Below are 21435 nucleotides of genomic sequence, written 5' to 3' on the forward strand. Positions count from 1 at the left end.
GGAAACAAGGAGTTACAACATGCCCTAGGTTTGCTGATATTTTGGAGAAAACACATTCCAGATTTTTCCATCATAGCATGTCCCTTGTCCCTTGTATGATTTGACACACAAAAAAGCTGCTTGGTACTGGACCCCAGTTCAGGAGGAAGCCTTAAAATTGTTAATTTTTGAGGCTGGAGTACATCGGGCTTTAGGACCAATACACCCAACAGATCCATTCCATATCAAGTGGGGTTTTGCAATCCATGGATTATCCATACACATATGGCAACGTGGACCTGACGGTCCAACTCCCCCCATAGGATTTTATTCACGCAGTTTTAAAGATGCAGAGAAGCGATACTCAGCTTGGGAGAAAGGCCTCTTTGTAGTTAGCCTAGCCTTGCAAGAAGCTGAAAAAATCATATGACGACAGTCAATTATTTTAAGAGGACCATTTAAGGTTTTGAAACCGATATTAGGTGGAACCCCACCTCCTGTTGGAGTTGCACAGCGAGAAACAGTAAGGAAATGGTATGCGCAGTTAGACCACTGCTGTCATGCATACCAGATGGAGGAAGGATTACCTAAGATGCTTCAGATACAGATCTGACTTCTGATCACACAGATCAGGAGCCTCCTCCTTCAGTTATAAAATCTGCTCCTCCCTTTGATTCCCAACTAAAGAATGTATGGTTCACTGACGCATCCTCTAAAAGAGAGCATAACGTATGGAAGTACTGAGCAGTAGCACTGCATGTTGATTCAGGGAACCGAATAGTAACAGAAGGAGAGGGAAATGCTCAGGTAGGAGAGTTGATAGCAGTTTGCAGTGTGATAAAATGAGAAGCAGAAAACAAAGAACCAGTGTTCATTTATACTGATTCTTATGCTGTATTCAAGGGAGGTACCGAATGGCTCCCATTTTGGGAACAAAACCAATGGGAAGTTAATCAGATACCAGTGTGACAGCGAGAAAAATGGGAAGAAATTTTAAACATTGCTAAACAGAAATCTCTCCTAATAGGATGGGTAGGTGCACACCAAAAAGGAGATCACCCTTCCCACCTCTTGAATAATCAAGTAGATTCACTAACTTGCTTAGCCACATTAGCCGTGGAAGTGGAAGGGGAAAAACGGGAACATCTGTTAGAATGGTTACATGCTAAATGAGGCAATTCTGGAAATAAAGACCTTTATAAAGAGGCAATTAGCAGGGGATGGTCTGTGACCAGGGAGCTATGTAACTGTTACCTCAGCATGCGGCCTATGCCGTACACGATTAGGGGAGCATAACCCTCTCAAGGATCAACCCCTACACTTAAGTGACAATAAGGAACTGGGGGGTACTTGGCAAGTCGACTACATTGGTCCTTTTTGTCTCTCAGAAGGAAAGAGATACGTATTGGTAGGAGTTGAGGTAATTTCTGGACTGACTCAAGCTGAAGCTGTCCCACGAGCAACAGGAGAATATACAGTAAACAGTCTGAAATCATGGTTTAGCTGTTTTCCTAAACCCATAGTTGTCCAATCAGACAACAGTAGTCACTTTACTGCCAGAGTGGTCCAAGAGTGGGCACGAGATGAAGGAATACAGTGGATTTTCCATACCCCATATTATCCTCAGGCAAATGGTATTGTAGAATGTACTAATAGACTCCTTAAACAAACCCTGAGACCTCAAGACCCCAGATGGGCATCACAAGTATCTGATGCAGTAACTAAAGTCAATGGACGCTAGGGAGTAAATGGTTGCCCCAGACTCACAGCTTTTTGCCCTAATCCTCCATCCCTCTTACCCGGAACTAAGGAGAATAAGAACTCGAGGGATCCATTGTATTATCCAGGACAACCAGTTTTAGTGAATTTATCCACTGTGGGTCTAGTATTGAAAACTGAAAAAAATCTGTATGCATGGGTAGCCATTGATGCCCACGGGAAAGATCATTGAATCCATACTAGATGGATCATTCCATCCTTTTAACTGGTTTGAAGTTGAGCCGAGTTGTTTTATCTGATCCCTTGCAGCTAGAATCCTGAGATCAGGAGAAGAAAGGAAAAGGACACTGGAGAAGGTTTGTTTCATGTCAAGCTGGAGTGTCCTCAAGGGATACTATTATAATAGTTATTTTTACTATGTGTTATGATCATAATTGGCCTTATTGTCAAAAACACAACACCTAAAATTGGCATTTTTAACCTGTGTTAGAAAGATATGCCTTAGTTTAATATGTTTATATATGTTATGGCAAATCTATTGCCAAAATCAGGAATGTATCCAAAGTAAAAATAAGTGAACTTTATCAGTCCAAGCCACCTATGGTTTGGAGGATAACTTAGTCTTAACCTTGATAAAGGGGCTTGCAAGTGCCCTTAATGAATCTAGTATTACCGCTTGCTTGCCTTTGCCTAAATCTGTAGAAGATCCCCTTCTGATGGGTATTCTCCCTATGGACATAGCAGGAAGTTTGTAATGACTGTGGAATAGCTGGCGTATCATTGAATAGTGAATCCTTATTCCCCAGATAGAAGGCGAGTTTCTGTACGAATTAATCAACCATTTAATTTTTCTACCATTGACAGCACAACCTGCACATGTTATGAAGAAGGCTTGAACCTAACCTTTATCTGAAATCAGGTCATATGGCTAACATCTGATTTGTGACCCTGGGGACGAGCAACTACCGTCCTACAATATAATCAACCCATAAATACAACTTGGTGTATACAATGGAATAGAGGACAAGATTGTCCCAAGAAAAAAAATCCCAATAAGGATTGCGTCTGACTCAGATTAGATGGTCAGGGTTTTAAGCCATTCGAACCAGGATTTTCTTTTGGCTCAGTATCAAACAAGTCAGCGTTGTGGTCCTGTCAAAATGTAATAAATTGCTTGAGCTAGAAACAATATGATCGGGTCAAATATTATTGACCAGTTTATATTACCTTAAAAATGGTCTGTTTGTGTCACAATCATAGTATACCATATAAATCAGTGAGTGCAGATTTTGCACCTCACAATGACTGTCATGTTGCCTCTGGTGACGCTCCAGCTGGTTTGATTTGGGCCTGTAACTATGGTAATATGTATACTTCTTTACGGGTGGGACTAGCCGAACCCCGTACCTTGGGTTTCCCGACATTATGTCCCATATGGAAGCGAACCCCTATTTGACCCCACTGGATAACCCGCATGAAGTGGGCGAAAGTGACACTGGGCAGAGAAGTAGAGGGGTGGCAAGACCCAGAGGCTGCCGCTCACATAGCTTGGGGAATGGAAGGGTTCTGGGGATTTGGGAATGCTACCATGTGGATGCGATTATGGTTAAGTAAGTTAGCGTATCAAGTAGAAAAACTAGCTAATGCTACTGAAACTAGTATACAGCTGCTTAATCGGCAATTGCAAGCTACATTGAAAATGGCTCTTCAAAACCGCATGGCACTAGACTTAATGTTGGTGTACCAAAATGGTCTTTGTAGTTATTTGAATCTTTTGAATACTGATTGTTGTGTTTATATCCCTAACGTTACACTGAACCTTAATGTCCAACTAGAGAAGATACGACAAGTAGCAAAGGACACCCATGAGCTCCAAGAATCAATGAGTGTTAGCTGGCTTTCAAAGGTATTTAGTTGGTTTGGGTTGGGTGTCACTGGTTGGATCCAAAGTTTAATACAATAGGTGATGATAATTGTAATTATCATAGGTGTAGCAATATCATGTATGAAGTCAACTATAATGAAAGTTGTTAACATACGAATGGTCCAGCTAACTAACTATACCCCCTTACAGAAAGACAAAGAAGACTTAATTGATGTCCCTAATTCTGAAATAGCAATCTAAGATCAGATGAGCTCACAGAGTGGGAGGAGGTGGATATAGCAAATATTATTGATAATTTGTATTGGAATTGAAACAACAAAACCGGAAGGCGGGAAAAACCTGTGGCGAGAGTACCCAGGCCCAAACCACACATGCGCTTTGGGCTGAAGGTGTGGAAATCCATTTTTCTTGCACGTATGCAGACCCCAACTCCAGCGCACCAGGGTAGCGTGGCCATCAGCCTCCGTACTGACCATGAGGGCTGCAACCAACAACCATGACCAACGCAAAAAAGGTACTGTCCCGTCATGACAATGACACCATCCGTGAACTGCACTGCCAGAAGAATCACAAGTGGAGAGGACGAAATGGTCAAAATATACATAATTGTGACACTTTATTTTGGGGTGTTAATTTTGTTAACTATTGCTCTAATTATTTTTTTGATATATGTGTGTTTACCTCGTGATTGTCATTGTGGGCAATCACCTCCTGTTTCTAATCCCCCCGAGTCGTAAACAAATTCTCAAACTCATCCTGGGACACGTTTCTGTTTTGTAGAATCTGTTAGATTTAGATATATTATAGTTATAAGAAGATGTTGTGAACCAGTTAAATAGTTGTAGCTACTGTGTGCATGTATTGTCACTTCTACCTTTTTTTCTGTCTCTTCTAATCTTATCTTCATATCACCCCCACGGACGAGGCTTGATGACGACTGTGTTAGATGGTACCAATCAATGTTTAAGCCACAGGGTGGTGTGGTGGACGGACATGTGGTCTTTGTCTTAAACATTTCGCAGTACCGAGGAAACCACGCATTTCTTGGTACAAAGGCTCGAACATTTCTTGTTACGGAGGAAACCACAAGAAAGAACGAGTCATCGGTTCCTGCAGAGCAGAGCTACGGTGCAGGCGCAGTGAGAAGAGACACCACACGATCGTCCAGGGGACACCAAAGCCTGCAGATGTGCTGCTGCCTGTTGCATATGCATGAAGTTTCTTGGAACCGGGCAGAGATTGTGGGACTCGGACTGTATAAAAATGATACCATCAGAAGCGAAGGGGGGGACTCCCACCACCAAGGAACGTCAAGAGGACCAAAGGGATGCCACTGGATCCACGGGTGGTGATATCTTCTCTGTCTTTCTCTTGCTTTCCCTGCCCCCTCCCCCCACCCCTTTCTCCTCTCTGTCAAATTGTAAAAGACTTGTTGCATGGGACTTGTTCGTCTAGTTGAATTGTTTAGTTAGAGTAGTTGCCGTTGAGTCATTCATATAGCCTCATGCCTTGCATTTTGTATTATTAAATTGTTAAATTGGTTGGCTGGTGTCATTTCACCTTAATTCAGTCCAGGGGGATCACGAACTTGGTCGTCGGTCCCATGGGGAGGGAGGATGTCCTAAACGGCTCCTTTCGGGCCACAACACTCTTCTCACCCCAGAAGACAGAAAGTGCACTTTGTGCATCATGCTGGCCCCAGCAATTCCCTAAATCCACATTTTCTGTGGTGGAAGGGAAACTGCAAGCCACCTCCTTAATTCCATTGACAATGAACTAGTTAGAGAAATACATTCGTTCACTCAAGCTCATAGGTTCTGACCCTGATCCAGAATTTCATCTGCAGTGTGGATGCCCCTGTAAATTGAAGTGTGAAGTAAGGGAAGAGATAGAATTATTATTAAACTGCAGTATCTCAAAAACGCATGATAAAAACTGACTATGATCAGAGTTCAACGGGGGGCCAACTTTTTTAGTTCTGTTTCATTTGCTATAAACACACGAATTACATCTGGATGCCAGCATACATGCTATGCAAATTTGCCTTAATACTGTGAAGTCCTAAAGTATTAGCAGAGCAAGATCCTATAAAAGTTGTGTCCAAAATCATAGGATCATAGAATCATAGAATCTTTGGGTTGGAAGGGAGTAAAGGTCATCTAGTCCACCCCCCCTGCAGTGAGCAGGGACATCTCCAACTTGATCAGTTTGCTCAGAGCCCCGTCCAACCTGACCTTGAATGTTTCCAGGAATGGGGCATCTACCACCTCTCTGGGCAACCTGTGCCAGTGTTTCACCACCCTCATGGTGAAAAATTTCCTCCTTATATCTAGTCAAAATCTACTCTCTTTTTTTAGTTTAAAACCATTCCCCCTTGTCCTACCGCTACAGACCCTGCTAAAAAGTCTGTCCCCATCTTTCTTATAGGCCCCCTTTAAGTACTGGAAGGCTGCAATAAGATCTCCCCGGAGCCTTCTCTTCTCCAGGCTAAACAACTCCAACTCTCTCAGCCTGTCCTCACAGGGGAGGTGTTCCATCCCTCTGATCATTTTTGTGATCGCCTAGCTATGTGCAGTTAACACAGATATTAAATTGAATGCTCCTTTTACTATTATAAATTACTGCTTTGCTGTCTTTGTCAGCAGAGTTGTGGCATTCATCCTGTCACTAAGAATAAGAATAAGATGACCATCTGCATTTCTGCAGAGTGATGGCTACCCAGAGTGAGTTCAATAAAAGAAAATTATGGCTTTGTGCTTTGCTACAGCCAATAAATCATAAGCTGGTCTTGCACTGAGGCAAAAAATGAAAAATAACATTATATGGAAAGACTCTTTAAAGGGTACCAGCTGAGCAGCCACTTGAGTTGTAATACCTCCAAAATGAACATCGTACAAGGGTGATAAGTAATGACCTGTTCATGAGGAATTGAGCACATGGGGTTGCTAGGGACACTGGTGAATACATGTCAGGGAAACACTAAAGGTACGCTGGTGATCTTTGTGTGAAACAGTAACAGCACATGAACACAAGATATCAGACCATTTTCTGATCAGCTTCCATTTTCTTCAAAATAAATCTCTTCAATGCTAGTTCGGCATATCATTCCTCTCCTTTTCTCTGACCTGGGGTCTTCTGCAACAGCCTATTTCTTTAGCCTGAAAGACTGTTTCCTGGAAATCACAGCAGGTTAGAAGATGGCCTCAGGGACTCCTTAGAGGTGGTATAGGCCTTATTTCTGGGATTTGAATTTGCCATACTGGAGACTGGGGTTCTCTGACTAGACCACATCACTGTAAACCCTGCGGTTACCTTATTTGTCATGTAACAAAAGCCGTTCTCAGTGGTGGGGACTCTAAAATCAACTGAAACCTAAGCAGGAGGTTTTGGTCTCCTGAATTGGTTCTTCCAGTTGATTTTCTGATTTTGTTTCCTCTTTCAGTCTACTTTGAGTCGGTGACTATAGCTCTAGTGCTTTCTGCCCAATGTAGTTATTCTGAGTAGGGGGTGCATTACATGCATGGCTTTGCAAATGAACAGAAGGATGTGCTAAATGAAGATGGAGTAAATGCTGTGGAAAGTGGGTCTCTAAGTAGAATTTTAACTGTCTCATAAATATTCATTGGAGTCTATAATATAGTAAGATATTTTCAATACAGTAGTAAACTAAATTATCATTTAAAGGTTATTTGTAGCCATTTTCTTACATTAATAGGCAAATAACAGTTTAAGGCCAAATTTTGATCTGAATTTAGTAGGAATAGCTTAAGGGGTCTCTGGTGAAATCAGGTGTAATACAGATCATACTGTGGCTCCAGACATTCAGAACTGCACTCCTATTTCTTCTTCAATTTTACAGTCTCTGCTTAAATACCATGGTGATTGTCAGTCAAGAAATGCCTCCAGGTGGATTTTCCCAAAGGACTCAGCAGGATGTCAATGGGAACAGTGCTTTAGAAAACCTCAGCTCGAACAAATACCGAAAAGGACAACTATCACTAGAATTCAATTATCTAGAAACACTACTAAATGAACTGTGAGGAAAAAGGGGGAGAAGGGGGAAAATGCGATTTTTGAATCTGAGGTTATTATTCTTTATTGCTAATTAATAAACGTTTGGACTATCTTTAATCTCTAACGGACCACTAGATGTCAGCACATATCTAGGCTAGCACAACTGGAGCAACAACCGTCTGGTAGCATAAAACCCTCTCTACCCTGTAATGATGTAGTTTAGATAGCATATAGTCACTGGCTAAAATTGTTTTGTTTGACTTTATAAAGATTTCAGATGCCCAAACTGTAACAGTGACTGTTTCGGCCATCAAAACAGGGGGACTTTCATGCAAGTTACTTCTTGCACTTGTTCTTGTTTTGCAAACTCCATTCATTGTCATCTGCATTCTGTCCATTGTCTTTCAGGAATCACTTCCCATATGAAAGTCTACCAGGTGCAGCTTTATAGTGAGGATGGCTGTTGTATTTTTGTCTAAAGATTTCATGGCCAAACTTATTTTAAACATGAACATGACAGCTAATTCTATTGAAAATGAGGAAAACCAGAAATCTAAATAAAACTTCAAACATAATATTTATAGCATAATATGATGTGCAACTGTTCTGTAAGATCAGGGAGAAAACCTCACCTGTATTGCATATAAGAAATAATGAAAAAACCCTACATTATTATGCATTCACACTATTTAAAATGCATAGACACAGTTCACTGCTTGCATTATTTTTGTTAGATCAAAAGCCTTCTTGATCAATTGTGCCACATAGTAGTAAGGATTAGTATTCAGCCATATATATGCTCATATGCTGTTTATTCATTACTTAATGTATATCTAGATCCAGTGTCAAAACAAAGAAGAGTTTGGGTGGTTTTGACAGGTAATCCATTTTTCCTAACCATCCATATCATCAGGACAATTGCATTTTGGAAAATTAGACATATAAAACTGGCAACAGTTACTTAAACAGTTTTTTTCTAATACAGTGGAATGCAGGGTCCTTATCCACTCTAGCAATTCAAACAGACAGTACAACTGCTGCTAGCAGGACTTACGGGACATCATGTCATCGCTGAATCAGGCTGTAGCAAACTATAATGCAACGCCTGCGGTGCTATCAGTCGACTAGTTATCAAGAAAGGGCTGAATGCTCCTTATTGACCCCAAGTCATCAGAGACACTCAGTTGAAGCATGTGGGCTACTGGCAGAACAACCAACTTCCCTCCAGAGACTATCTGAACTGCTCCCTGAAGGGCAGGTGCAAAGGGAGCCTACGGATTAGATGCCTCAGTGGGGGACCTCAAGTTAGCTGGGGTCAATCTGGGCGCATAACATGAAGTTTCTATGAAATGGCTTGTCCCTTGGCCCAGGAGTCACTTACTAGCAGTAAAGCCCCAGTTTCTCTGCTTCCACCATGTCTCTGCTGTAGCAATGGCACTGCGCATATTCCTTGCCCTGAGTTAGAGATTCCTGAGGTCTCCTTGGTCCCGTGCACCAGATACAGGGAGCTGGAGAAAAAGCAGAGAGGCTTTTCAGTGACTCTGGGTGGCTTTCTTCATCCTGCCCTTGGATGTGACCTGGTGTGAGAGGGTAATCTCGTAGTAATCGCAGCCCATCCTATTTGCACTTAGTCTATTTTGCCTGCCCTGTCCCGGCATCTGCCAAGGGTTTGCACTGTGTATTTTCAGTACGCTGATGGTCAGTGGCAGAATGTTGAGCAGGTTGCCAGACTTAAGTGCACTGCAATAATCAGCCTCTCCCATGATGGCTGTATTAGTCAGAGCATCAGCCTGTGTAAGGAGGAGCTTCATCATTGCAGTATTTAAAGCTGATAAACAGCTGACCAAAAACAGAGAAGGAGAGATGCAGAGTAACGGTAAACTTGGAATCAAGAGTGAGATCAAGTCTGCTACCAAATTTTGTTCAGAAATTGCTCAGAAAATATATCCCCTTGAACTACAAACTTGACTAACCTTATACACACTGTGCTTAAGGCAGGTTGCCTGGCAGCAGACATCTTAGCAGGATTTAGCCACAAACAATTTCTTGCTGTCCATGTCTCATCTGTTAGTAAAATGTAGGATTCATAGGAATTCCCATGCCAAAGGTGGGAGAAAGCAAGTTACAGCCCCTCTGGACCTCATGCAATCAAAGCAATGCAAACCTAGGTAGACTGGCTTTACTGTTCCTGGAAAATGAAGACTGTTTGCATTGCACCCACCACCTCGTCTTTTTCTAAGATGAAATAAAGGAATTGATCTGTTTGTTTAAACAGATTGCTATAAATCCTGTGCATTTGAGAAGAATAAATAATGGTGAAAGGTGGTAAGGTGCTAAGGGGGAGTAACGCTTGGTTTAAATTTCATTGTGACTACTTGCTGTCTTCCTATCACATGAATACTTGAGAAATCTGTGAGGAAACTGGATGAATAAATGTGAATGTTGGAATCTGTTAGAAATACTTTGGCCGCCTGAGATAAAATCAATGATTTGTGTAATTATTCTGACTTGGCACCCTGATTCAAAGGCCTCTTGTTCCTTAGCACAACCCTGTACAACTCTGTCCCCAAATCCAAAGCAGAGGCTGATTATCAGCAGTGCTAATAAAGAAATGACAGCATCCCTTTAGCTGACCATTGAGTAAGAAGAAGTTCAGCAAAGAGAAAGTGAGCCTTGCAGTTTTCCATGCATTCAATATTCCCTGTCACTACAGCATCATCCCAGGATAAACTGGCGAGTTTTTGGCTCACCTTTGATCAACCTCTTTCTCAGACTTGATCTTTCTCCATGGATGTCTTTTACTTCTTAGGAAAGTCTTTGGCTTCTCAGAGTTTAAATCCAGACAAGCAAATAACGCTCAAGAATTTTAAGACTGGTAAAATATAGGATGATCATTTTCAGTGTTAATGTGGTACCTGGAAGAATTTTAATGTCTGTTTGGTTCTAGAAGATGGGCTATGGTATCTGCTGGTGGAAGACTGCATATCTTTACTGCAGTCTCTGTTGCGAATTAAAATTGGCAGATAATTTGGCTGAATAGTTCTGTAGACTATTGCGATGTGATATAAAAATACATATGTATGTTATTTTTTAGTGTTGTTTTTTAGCACGTAAGACAATAGCATCCTCAAAATCCATTCAAATCTGCCCCTATTGCTGAATCAGGCATTTTCCTTGTTGAGGATCTGTGAATTTTTATTTGGTAACACTTACTTGGTACTCAAGTGCTGTGTTCATCTTTGTCCCATTTTAGTGAATAATTGTTGGTTAAAAATAAGACCAAAGCTGGGTTTTTTCAGTCACTCTGTTTTGCTGCTTAGGGCAGAAAAATATGTTCCTTCCTGAACAAACGAAAAAGATTATAGCAATTGATTTCACATTCACATCTCTAATGAGATGGAAACCTTTAGTCTCTAGTTCAGCTATTGGGTATAAATAAAAGGCATAAGCTGTGTAGGTATCTGTTTTGTCCAGTTCCTGACATCAGTTGCTTTTCCTGCTATAACTCCATATTTACACCTGGAAGGATCCAAAAAAGATAATTTTGTAGCAGTTATCCATGATGGTGGACACTGGAATTCAGAGAAATAAGATACACCCTTCTAACAAAGCAGATAATTAACCATTGGAAACCATTTATGTAGAATAGTGGTGGGTCCTTGACAATTGCTAATTTTTAAAATCAGGTTTCGATGTTCTTTCTTTTGAAAGATTTGTTCTAGTTCAGTTGCACACAATCATTGGACTTGATGCAGGAATTAATATAGGGAAATCGTATGGCTTTTAATATTTTGAAGTTCATTAACGATTAGTCCAAAATCATCAGTTCATTGCTAATAGGAAATAGTCTTATAACACTGTCAATGTACAGTACTTGCCTCTCCATGCCAAAACCTTACTAAAAGGGAATTGCAGGATCACAGGTGTATTGATTAATTATATATTATTTTTCTGAAGTGAGAACATTTCTCCATGTAGATCATATTCTCTTTCTATTTGTCATTTTATTGTTGTATGCATCTGGCAAAGAGGCTTCTTTGCTCAAAGTAAGGCTAGTTTCATCAAATAGCCATCATGGCCACATCTTTTTGGACATGTCTGTTTGGGGATGCAGTGTGCTGCTGCCCTGTGTATCTATAAACCATGAATCATTCTGTGTCATGACAGTCATGGGCTTAGAGTGCTTTCATGTCCTAAACCAGCACAGGAACTCTGCAAGTTGAGTGACTGCACTAGCGTATCCCTAGTTACTAATTCTGGAGTAGTACATGTAGCTTTAAATGATGAATCAGACAGAATGAAGCCGGCCATTAGAGTGCACTTGATGTTAATTGAAGCCATGACTCATTCATTTGCATTTTTCCTTCCCACAAAGAATGTTTAAGACCCTTTGCTCCTTTTAAGATCTTGAAATCTGTGTATATATCAGAGAAGCACAATGGTTGATCAGAAGGTGTTTTAATCTGATATCATGAGCGTGTATTGCGATTTGAGCTCCCTCAACTTAAAAACTGACCAGAATTTTTGGGGAGCCTGCATTTCTGTGGCACAGTTGCGGGATACCGTGGCCAAGGGTGGGATACTGAGATCGTTCTGGGTCACTGTTACACTGCATGTGAACAGTGTCTCCTTGCCCAAGGCTTACTCAGCAGTCTAGTTACTCATCATGCACACACACTGCTGAAGGAAAAGGCAACGGAAGTCAATCTTCCTTATTTCTCCTATGTTTTTTTTTCCCTGCTGAAGATCAAGTGAAGATCAAGTAAAGATCAAGTCATAAGGAGCACACCAGTAGACTCGCTACATGCAATAAGTGACAGTCAGGAAATTTTCAATTTAAATTGACCAAGTATCTGAAGAAAGGAAGCGAAAACATTGCAAAACAGTGACAGAATTAGTTGTACATTACCCAGTAGTCAGGGGCCAAATAGAGATCCTATCTCCACCAGGCAGGAATAGACTGGCTGGAATTCCCTAAATATGAAAGCCTTGCAACAACAGGATGTCTTTATAAAATGTATCTTTTTTTATACCATAGAAAAAAAATCCTGTAATATTGTGTAGTAAGTATATGATTTTCAATCAATTTCTGCAGCTTGCTCCAATGGTCTTCAAAAGATTTTTTCACTTTTCCATTAGATTCTAACAGACTATATAAACTAGGGATTAATTTGGCCTATTAAATATTAAAAGATTAACACTTTTCTCATTTTTCTCACAATTTAGAAGTGAATTACATAGTTGCATTACAATCATTCCACTTAATTTTACTTTTTGTGTCATTTTTCTCCTAGTATTAATTTTGTCTGTGCTGCAGCATTCAGGTCAGGACATATCTCACTGCAGTCCATTATCTGACTCGTCAAGCCTGCAGCAACAGGGACTCTTACTTAATTGGAAAGATGCACTGACGCAGAAAAGGTACACGTAACTTCTTGCACTAGCTATAGCTTTTAAAAATGCATCATTACAAAGATGACCAACTGCTGTCTATTCTTTGATCTGAAAGATTTTTGGAAGCTTCCAGAATCAGAAAGTACAAGGGCTAAAGCCTAAAATTCCTTCCATGTTGTGTTATGCAATAGATGTGTAAAGAATGACTATATGGGAAGCATCAGGTGAGAATTTTTAGAAGCTTTTCAAAGCAATCAGTGAAATCTGGTTTAAGAGTACCGCTTCATTTTGCACTTAATAATGTTCTCCAGATAAACTTTATTCCAATATGCTTCACAAAGTTAAATAATGCAGCTACTGAGATAAATACCAGCAGAAGGAGACAGTCACAGCAAGTTATAGGCTTGGGAACAGCTGTTTTCAGCTGAGATTTAAAATGAAATGGCAAAATTACAGTGCATTATGCTATACCACAGTGGCCAGAGGATTTCAGCAAACTCCACCATACGTGAAAGCTGTCAAATAATATGCAAAATTAATCAGACAAGAAGAGTGGTTGGAAGAGTTCAATGACCTGAACCCTACTGACACAATTTCGTTTGAAACTGAACCTGACTGACACTGGACGGTGCTCAGCAGAAAAGACCAAGTGTAATGTGACATTAATTTTCCTCTTTCTGACCTTGCCTGACTGAATGCACTGGAACACTTAATTCTTTACGCTCCCTTCAGAAGGATCTAATGCAAAAGTCCAGTGGTAGCCAGTCCCTTCTGTGGCCTGTGCACTAACGCAGTGTGAGCTCAGGCTGTTTGTTCCTGGACTATGGTCCAAAATTTGACTGTCCTTGGAAGCTGGCAATTGTGGACTCTGCCTGGACTTATTTTTTCTTGATCCCAATACCAGAGCAGGTTTCCAAATCATCAACAGCAAGAGCAACTCTTCTGGAGATGGGAAGCAAACCTGAACCTAAAAAAATACACCAGAATTATCTCATTTTACACCTACTAAGAAGCACGCTAAAGCAGCTGTAGCTGATCAGCCTCTACATTCTTATCTCGAATTCCAATCATAATCAGAGACAGTTTTAAAATTTTTAATAGTACAGGGAGAAAAAGATGGAGATATGTGCTATAATATTTCATCTGAAAAGGTCTTGTAGGTATAGTTGTCAACTGTTTAAAGATTTCACCATTCATATCTCTTTTTTAACAGTCAGTTTCTTTCAAACCTATACACTTTAGATTTGACACACTTCAGGCAGAGAGGTGATATCACTACAATATCGTATCCCAAGCCTGAAGAAACACAAATAATGCTATAAAAGTTGGACACATTCTACCACCATCTCAATTTTTCACTGCAGAAGTGTTGACTTAGTTAGATGCTTAACTATCTTTTCCCTGTAGTACCCTCAGCATCCCTGTAACAAAGAGCCAGCTGCTTTTCCCAGCCTCCATTTAACACTCGAACAGGAACAGTCATGCCGTACCTAGCATTATCGGGGCTCATGAGGAAGAAATGGGAATATGCTAAGCCTGCTTTCTGGGTTTGCTTTGGAAATCAGTGGCAAGATTCACCCTGAGCCTGTACATATAGGCATCACTCATCTAAAAGACAATTTTTAAGGTGTTCCCCATAGCTTTCTCCTTCTACCACAATAAAAACCACAAGATATGCTCCACAGAAATCTGCGGGGGGGAAGTCCACTCCAGGTATGATCTGTGCTCATTTTAGAGCTTGTTAAATGTTTGAACAAGGCAAACCAATCTGCAGTTATTTTGTGGGACTATGGTCTTGTGTTAATACTAATGACTGATGGGCGAGGGATATAAGCATTGCATTTGATGAGGATCTGACAAGAACACTCATCTTTGTTAAACTTGGTGAGTTGGTATTGTTAATGGCATTCTGGGAATTAGAATTTGTGAAAAGGAAAATGATTCTCTGTATTTGTTGATCTTTTGTAAATGCTTACTCCTAAGCAACGCACTCAATATGCTCTGCTTTGTCATTCCTGCAGTAGAGCCTTACTTAGGCCTAATTAATTTTTGGTTTAATCGCTCTGTGGCTGAAAAGATGCATGGACTGAACTTGACTCAAATGCCCTCCCATTTACACCACTTATGTCAGGTTTGACTATGAACAAGAAATCAGTGTTGTACAAAAGGGATACGGTGTAACGACAAAAAGTAGAGTAGAAGAGGAATTCTTTTATAATATTAGGGCTAAAAGGATGACTGTCTTCCAGAAACTTGTTTAAAATGATTATAAAATAATGCTCTACTCAGGAAAGTGATAGCATGCAATTGGAATCAAAAGGATAATATCAAGGAAATAAAAATCATCACAATGCTAAATGGAAATGTCTGATGTATTTACAAGGTAAGACATTAGCAATATGCTGTCTGACATTGCTTCTCATTGCCTAGTATCTCAAAGTCTAACTTAGAAAAGGTATGAAGAAATTGAGAAGATTTTTACCCCATAAATTGCGAGGATCAAGTGGGTTTGTCAGAGGAGAGAGAAAAACCTCTCTTGTAAGTAAGTGTTCTATAGAACTGGTAGGTGAAAGTAAGCTTTTAATAAACATCTGCCAGCAAGCACAATGTTGAAATACATATGGTGGTAAACATTTTGGAATCCATAAGTCTTTCTGGGCTGCATTCCTATAAACTAATGAAAACAATTTTGATGTATGTTTGGCTGGTGAGCATTTGGCCACCCACAAAGTCATCTGTCTGAAAGCGTTGTCTTTGGCATTGCTAAGTGCCTATACCTCTAAGCAAGTGTGAATCCAGCACATAAGTGTGTAGGGGAAGAGAGGTAAAGATCTGGGCTAAAACTTAAACATTTTTAAGACAAGTAGTTAGCCTAAAGGCTATCTGATGTTCCCCTGAACTGGCAAATTCTTTGAGGTAGGGTGATGAAATGTAGGTGAGAGTGGCTTTTTCAAATTGTGAAACTTGCAGGAGAGTGACTGTGAGGAGAATAAGATCCCTTTTTTGTGTCTACATTGGTGGCAAGAGTGGGAGGATACCTCTCCCCAGAGTGGGAGGATATTATTCTGCCCCTCTGCTCCACTCTGGTGAGACCCCACCTGGAGTCCTGCATCCAGCTCTGGAGCCCCCAGCACAGGAAAGACATGGACCTGTTGCAGTGGGTCTATAGGAGGGCCGCCAAAATGATCAGAGGGAGGGAACACCTCTTCTATGAAGAAAGGCTGAGAGAGTTGGGGTTGTTCAGCCTGGAGAAGAGAAGGCTCTGAGGAGAGCTTATTGCAGCCTTTCAGCACTTAGGGGCTTATAAGAAAGATGGGGACAGACTTTTTAGCAGGGCCTGTAGCGGTAGGACAAGGGGGAATGGTTTTAAACTAAAAGAGAGCAGAGTTAGACTAAGATATAAGGAAGAAATTTTTCACCATGAGGATAGTGAAACACTGGCACAGGTTGCCCAGAGAGGTGGTAGATGCCCCATTCCTGGAAACATTCAAGGTCAGGTTGGATGGGGCTCTGAGCAACCTGATCGAGTTGGAGATGTCCCTGCTCACTGCAGGAGGGGTGGACTAGATGACCTTTACAGGTCCCTTCCAAACCAAACTATTCTATGATCCTATGATCTTCAGAGGGCTGTGCTGCTGTAGGTAATGGAGCTGAACACAGTGCTCATTGAAGCCTAGCCAAAAACCCTGTTTGTCAAAAACACCCTGTTTGCAAATATTAAATGGATATTGAAAGCATGGTTGTGAACAATTTGTATTTTTAGCAACAGAAAAGCAGGATAGAGAACTGTGTTGCCAAGACATAACACATGTAATACACACTTCTTCTGGAACTAATTATTATTTTCTGAAACTACTGCAGAGCTGTATGCTACTGTGACTGAAAAGAGAGGGCTTTGTATAATGTTAACATCAGGAGATATAGGTTCTAGTCCCAGCTTTTGCAAGAAATTAAAATAATTTTAATTCCAGTCATGCTTAGCGTCTCCATCAACACTGGATTGGCTTTTAGACTGCTTTGCCCTCTTTTAAAATTGCTAGCCTAAAAACACCAAAGAGTTTTGCAGGAATTCAGGAAGTAGACACCTACATTTATTTTTACTACTGTGAAACCTGAGGCAGATGAGTATGATAGTCTGATTTTCTAAGGACTCTGCTCACTTTAATGTATGCAGTATGTAGTAAGATGGATGTCAGCATATGAAGGAAACAAGAAGCAAGTCTTCTATGACACCAATAGGCTAAATTTCTGGATTCACAGCAGAATATCAAAGCTTGCTTTACCCAAGTATTTTATTCTCCTCCGTATATTTTCCTCAGCAAGAATATTGCATCCCTGTGGTACATACGTAAACAACTAAAATAAAGATTACTGTGGGTCGTTAAAAAGTGCCCAGATCTGACCTCACAATTACAATGGATAATTTTGTGGCCTTTTGCAGGCTGAATATAGAATGTGCAATCTGGAAAAATGGGTACTGATGTACCGCAAGCATTAATTGGCGAATGTGTTGTCAACACAAGCTTGACTTGTCATTATGTTGCTAAAAACCAGGCTCAGGGAGAGGAAGGACTCCAGAAATCGAACTGACAGTGTGCGAGAGATCCTACATCATCAAGGAAAGCTGTCGAAGCGAAATGAGCGGGCCGATACGATTCCAGCTCCCGGTACTGCTCACTGGTGTCTGCTGGAATGTGTCAGACGACTGAATATGAATGGGCTCCGGCGGGACGGATGGCCTTTTCCTTGCAAATATTTCTTCAGCTCTTTTGTTGCCCCTCAGCAATAATGGTTAGCTTTTTATAGAACATCTGATTCGTTGGCAACCTTTAGGTATTTTATTGATTTAACATGTCCTCAGAGAGGCAATGAAATATATGGCGCATGGACAATGTGATTTTTTGAAAGCCAATGCTGATGTCAGGGGTATGTTGCCTGGTTCAAGCTCTGCTGTCTCTGGAGTTCATTACAAGTTGTTTTAAATATGCTTTCTATTCTGTTTATGAACTACATTTCTTTTTCCACACTTGGTAAGGGTGCTGTTCTACACTGCCTTCGGTGCCTATTTCAAACCCTCTTGCTGAATTGAGTCATTTCACGGTAAAGTAAGCTGAATGCAAGAGTAATATGCCTTGGTTGGGACACACTGGTTTAATATCCTGAAGCAATAAAAAGTGAGGAACAAGTTGGGATAACTTTCAGAATCCATTTTATTTATTACTTAAAAGTGATGAAGCAAAATGTAGTTGTTTGTGCCCTCTGAATGTTAATCTGCCCAGCTGCTGAAATCACAGCGAAAGGTGATAGCAGGCTCTGAAGGAATTATGTGTAGCTCATCGGAACATAAGGCCAGTTGGCGGGGTACTGAGTCAGAAGCTAATGAGCAGGCAGGGCTGGGATTTGGCGCGTGCTGGAAGTGGGTTCAGCACACAAGGGTTTCACAAATAGAAGCGCAGACCTGAAGTTTGTGTCGAGACACGGGTGGGCTAACTGTGAAAGCTGCTGCGCGGGCAGCAGCCACCACTGACCATTTGATGCCAGTGTCTAAATGTAGTTCTAACTTTAGGTTTCTATTTCTGAAAACTCTGGCCCAAGTCTCCAGGGGTTTTTAAATTCTGCTGCAAAGGACAAATCATGCAGCAGAATAGAGATAATGGTATTCACTGTCCTTTGTCAGGCTGAGCATCCTTCAGCTCCTGTTTCTGTACATCTGTATGTATCAAAAGAAGATGTGATTGAAGGAGCTCCTACTTTCTCCCTCCTCTTCCTCAGACTTGCTTTATCTCTCCAGGCATCCCCATAGGTATTAGCATTGCAGCTGCTGCTATTTAGCCAGTATTGCTGCACAGTCCCCATTCTTCTTTCCCATTGTAAAGACAGAGCAAGAAGACATTTGATAAGCTTAAAGTTGCTCCTAGTCCATAGAAAGCTTGAGCCAAGAAGCTAGGAGACCACATAGTACGGCAGCACCCTTCCACACCATGCAAGGGATGGGTCAGTGACAGCACTGAATAAGCAGGCCAGAAGACTGGACTCGGTGCATCTGGGTTTGGCGGCAGAGACAGTAGCTGTTGTTGCTACACATGGTTAGCAAGATGTGGAAATAGCCCCATGCAGAAACAGAAGGATTTCCAAAACTGATGGGGCAGTTTCATGCCAGAGCCAGCACTATCGTAATATCGACTGAAAGCAGTTGGCCAGCTGGCCTTTCCAAATTCTTGCACGAGCTGTAAATCACAAGGTCCTCCTCTTACGTAAGCGGACCTACTGTAACACACACGGCTCATGTCTGAAGAGCTCTAAATAGCCAGGGCTGGAATAACTTCTGTGTCACTCCAGGTTTCTGCTGATGCATGATAAAGTTACACTGGGATGGAAATGCCATGGTGAATCAGATTGGAGCAGAAATGGTAATGACTTTTGCACGTTTGCTTAAAGCCAGGTCATAGCTGGTTCTACAGAAAAACAGAATGTAAGTGAAGCCTTCCTCACCCTGCTCTCTGGAGTGGCCAACTTTTGTGGCCAGTGAGGGCTGCATGCATTGACTAGCTGGTGGTGGTGGGTGGACTAGATCTCCCAGAAGAAAGTCTGATAAAAACAAAACTGTGGTCTCTACCCATCCCTCCAGCGCAGGCAGCAAAACTAAGGCATGTGAAAAGCAGCGGACATTACAGACCCTCTAAAATGGCTCAGAATTTGTCTGAGGACTTCTGCTGCCACAGGCACCCTCCCCCCCTTCCTAACAAACCTGGTCCCTTAGAATTGATTCTGATGTTTTAATCTTCAAAGCAGGAAGTAGTGAGAGCAATAAAATTTAATCAACAGAGTACTTGTTTTGTCAAGTGAATGGATAATTGTGACATTTGACATTCTTACAAGACTCTATTTCTTGAACATTTGCCTAATTATCTCCCCCCCTTTAAAAATTCTGCTCATACTCTAGTTTAGCAGGCCACCACGTAATCAGATTCAGCTTTTCTGAAACATTTCATTATCGTTATTGTTGTTGTTATTGTTAGATAGTGCATTCTCTTGGAAATGTCAAGTATGTTGTCAAATATTGTACTAATTTCAGTTTCCTTTGTCACAGCCCTGGACTTTATTAAGAAACTACATACTGTGAGTAGGTGATTCCAGTAGCCAGCTCTGTCCTAAAGAGCAATGGGATAACTCCAATCAGAGGCCAGACAATCTCTGTACAGTTAAAGGGACTCTCTTAAGGTCCCTTTTACCTCTATTTTCTGGGTTTCTTGGATCAGCCATTTACAGCAACAGTATCTTTGCATTCCAGAGGCATGCTTTTTGAGATGAATCTGTGTCGCCTAACTGCAGTTGTCAAAAGCTAGGCATTCATCAGGCTCCCTCCTAAGTTAATGGAGGAAGAAACAGCATCTCCAGGAGGCAACTTCCGCCCGATGTCCGTAATACCTAATCTTAGGATGAGTGGAATTTCCCTCTGAAAAGCCTACTTCTCTCAGCTGGTAGAGGACACATAGAGAAAATGGCTTAGACTAGTCATTCAAGACCTAGCCAGCAGAAGTTGAGTAAAATCAGGCTTGCCTGAGGGAAGTGTCATTCTGTACCTGAAAAGTTTGTGTGCGTTCCAAAAGTGACAGACAAATGCATGGACTAGGAAATAAAAATACATTATCAGCGGTTCAGGAAGCTGTAAATTGCTGATGGCTGGTGTGGTACTTTGGGAGTCTACATGTTAACTCTGTTCTTGTTCTCTTCCCTAAGCATCTAGTTCTGGCCCCTGTCAGAGAGAGGACCCTGGCAAGAAGGACATCTGGTCACATCTGCCATGACCGCTACTACATTCCTGAATTCCACCTATGTCGAATATTTCTTAGTATTCACTCAGGTGTAGTCACAAGCGATAGATGTTGTGTGTCTTTGGAGGATTAGCACAAGGACTGTGTATCATCCGAGTTTCCTTTCTGCTTCAAATCATCCATAGACCATGTGCCAGCCTTCTGCGTGAAGTTGGCATTGAATCCACAGAGTGTGAGCTGGTTTCCTGAATGGATGAGAAGGCAGGTGGCAAGCCAAAAAAAGCTAGTTTTCAAAGCCTGTGACTGGAGGATGAAAGACACAGATGTGTAAAGAAATATCCATATTATAGATCTAGACCGACATTAATGAGTGTGTGTCCTAACTATCATACCAAGGTTATAAGCCCCTGCTTATGCACAAGACAAATCTAGTTTGTCTAGCTCAAACACTGGCAGTTCAAACTCCCCTTAATTACAAGATTTATGCCTTTGCCTTTATCCAAACGGCTGATCTAAAGGAATGAAAGAGTAGTTCAGTCTCTTAAGTCCCCTTGCTTCTTGTTCTCATTATCATAAAGGTAAAGGTGCCAGTTAGAGTTTGTCAGGCATTTTTATAATTAAAGCTTTAAAATTTAATAGTGAAACAAATGTCTTACACTTTGGCACCTT

At 41.2% G+C, this 21435-nt stretch overlaps 1 protein-coding gene across 1 annotated transcript in view; it reads left to right on the forward strand.

Annotated features, from left to right (window-relative positions):
* Positions 1 to 3123: 3123 nt before the first annotated feature.
* GADL1 (glutamate decarboxylase like 1) overlaps positions 3124 to 21435 on the forward strand; it is a gene marked incomplete at both ends in the record, with an annotated part of 131926 nt that continues 113614 nt past the window's right edge. The window contains 2 exons of the mRNA XM_081996483.1: positions 3124 to 3205; positions 8006 to 8047. Of these exons, the coding sequence (XP_081852609.1) occupies positions 3124 to 3205; positions 8006 to 8047 (124 nt within the window). The remainder of the gene's footprint in view (positions 3206 to 8005; positions 8048 to 21435) is intronic.

The sequence above is a fragment of the Phaethon aethereus genome (assembly GCF_964289735.1).
Source record: "Phaethon aethereus genome assembly, chromosome: 2".
In the NCBI taxonomy this organism is placed as follows: Eukaryota; Metazoa; Chordata; class Aves; order Phaethontiformes; family Phaethontidae; genus Phaethon; species Phaethon aethereus.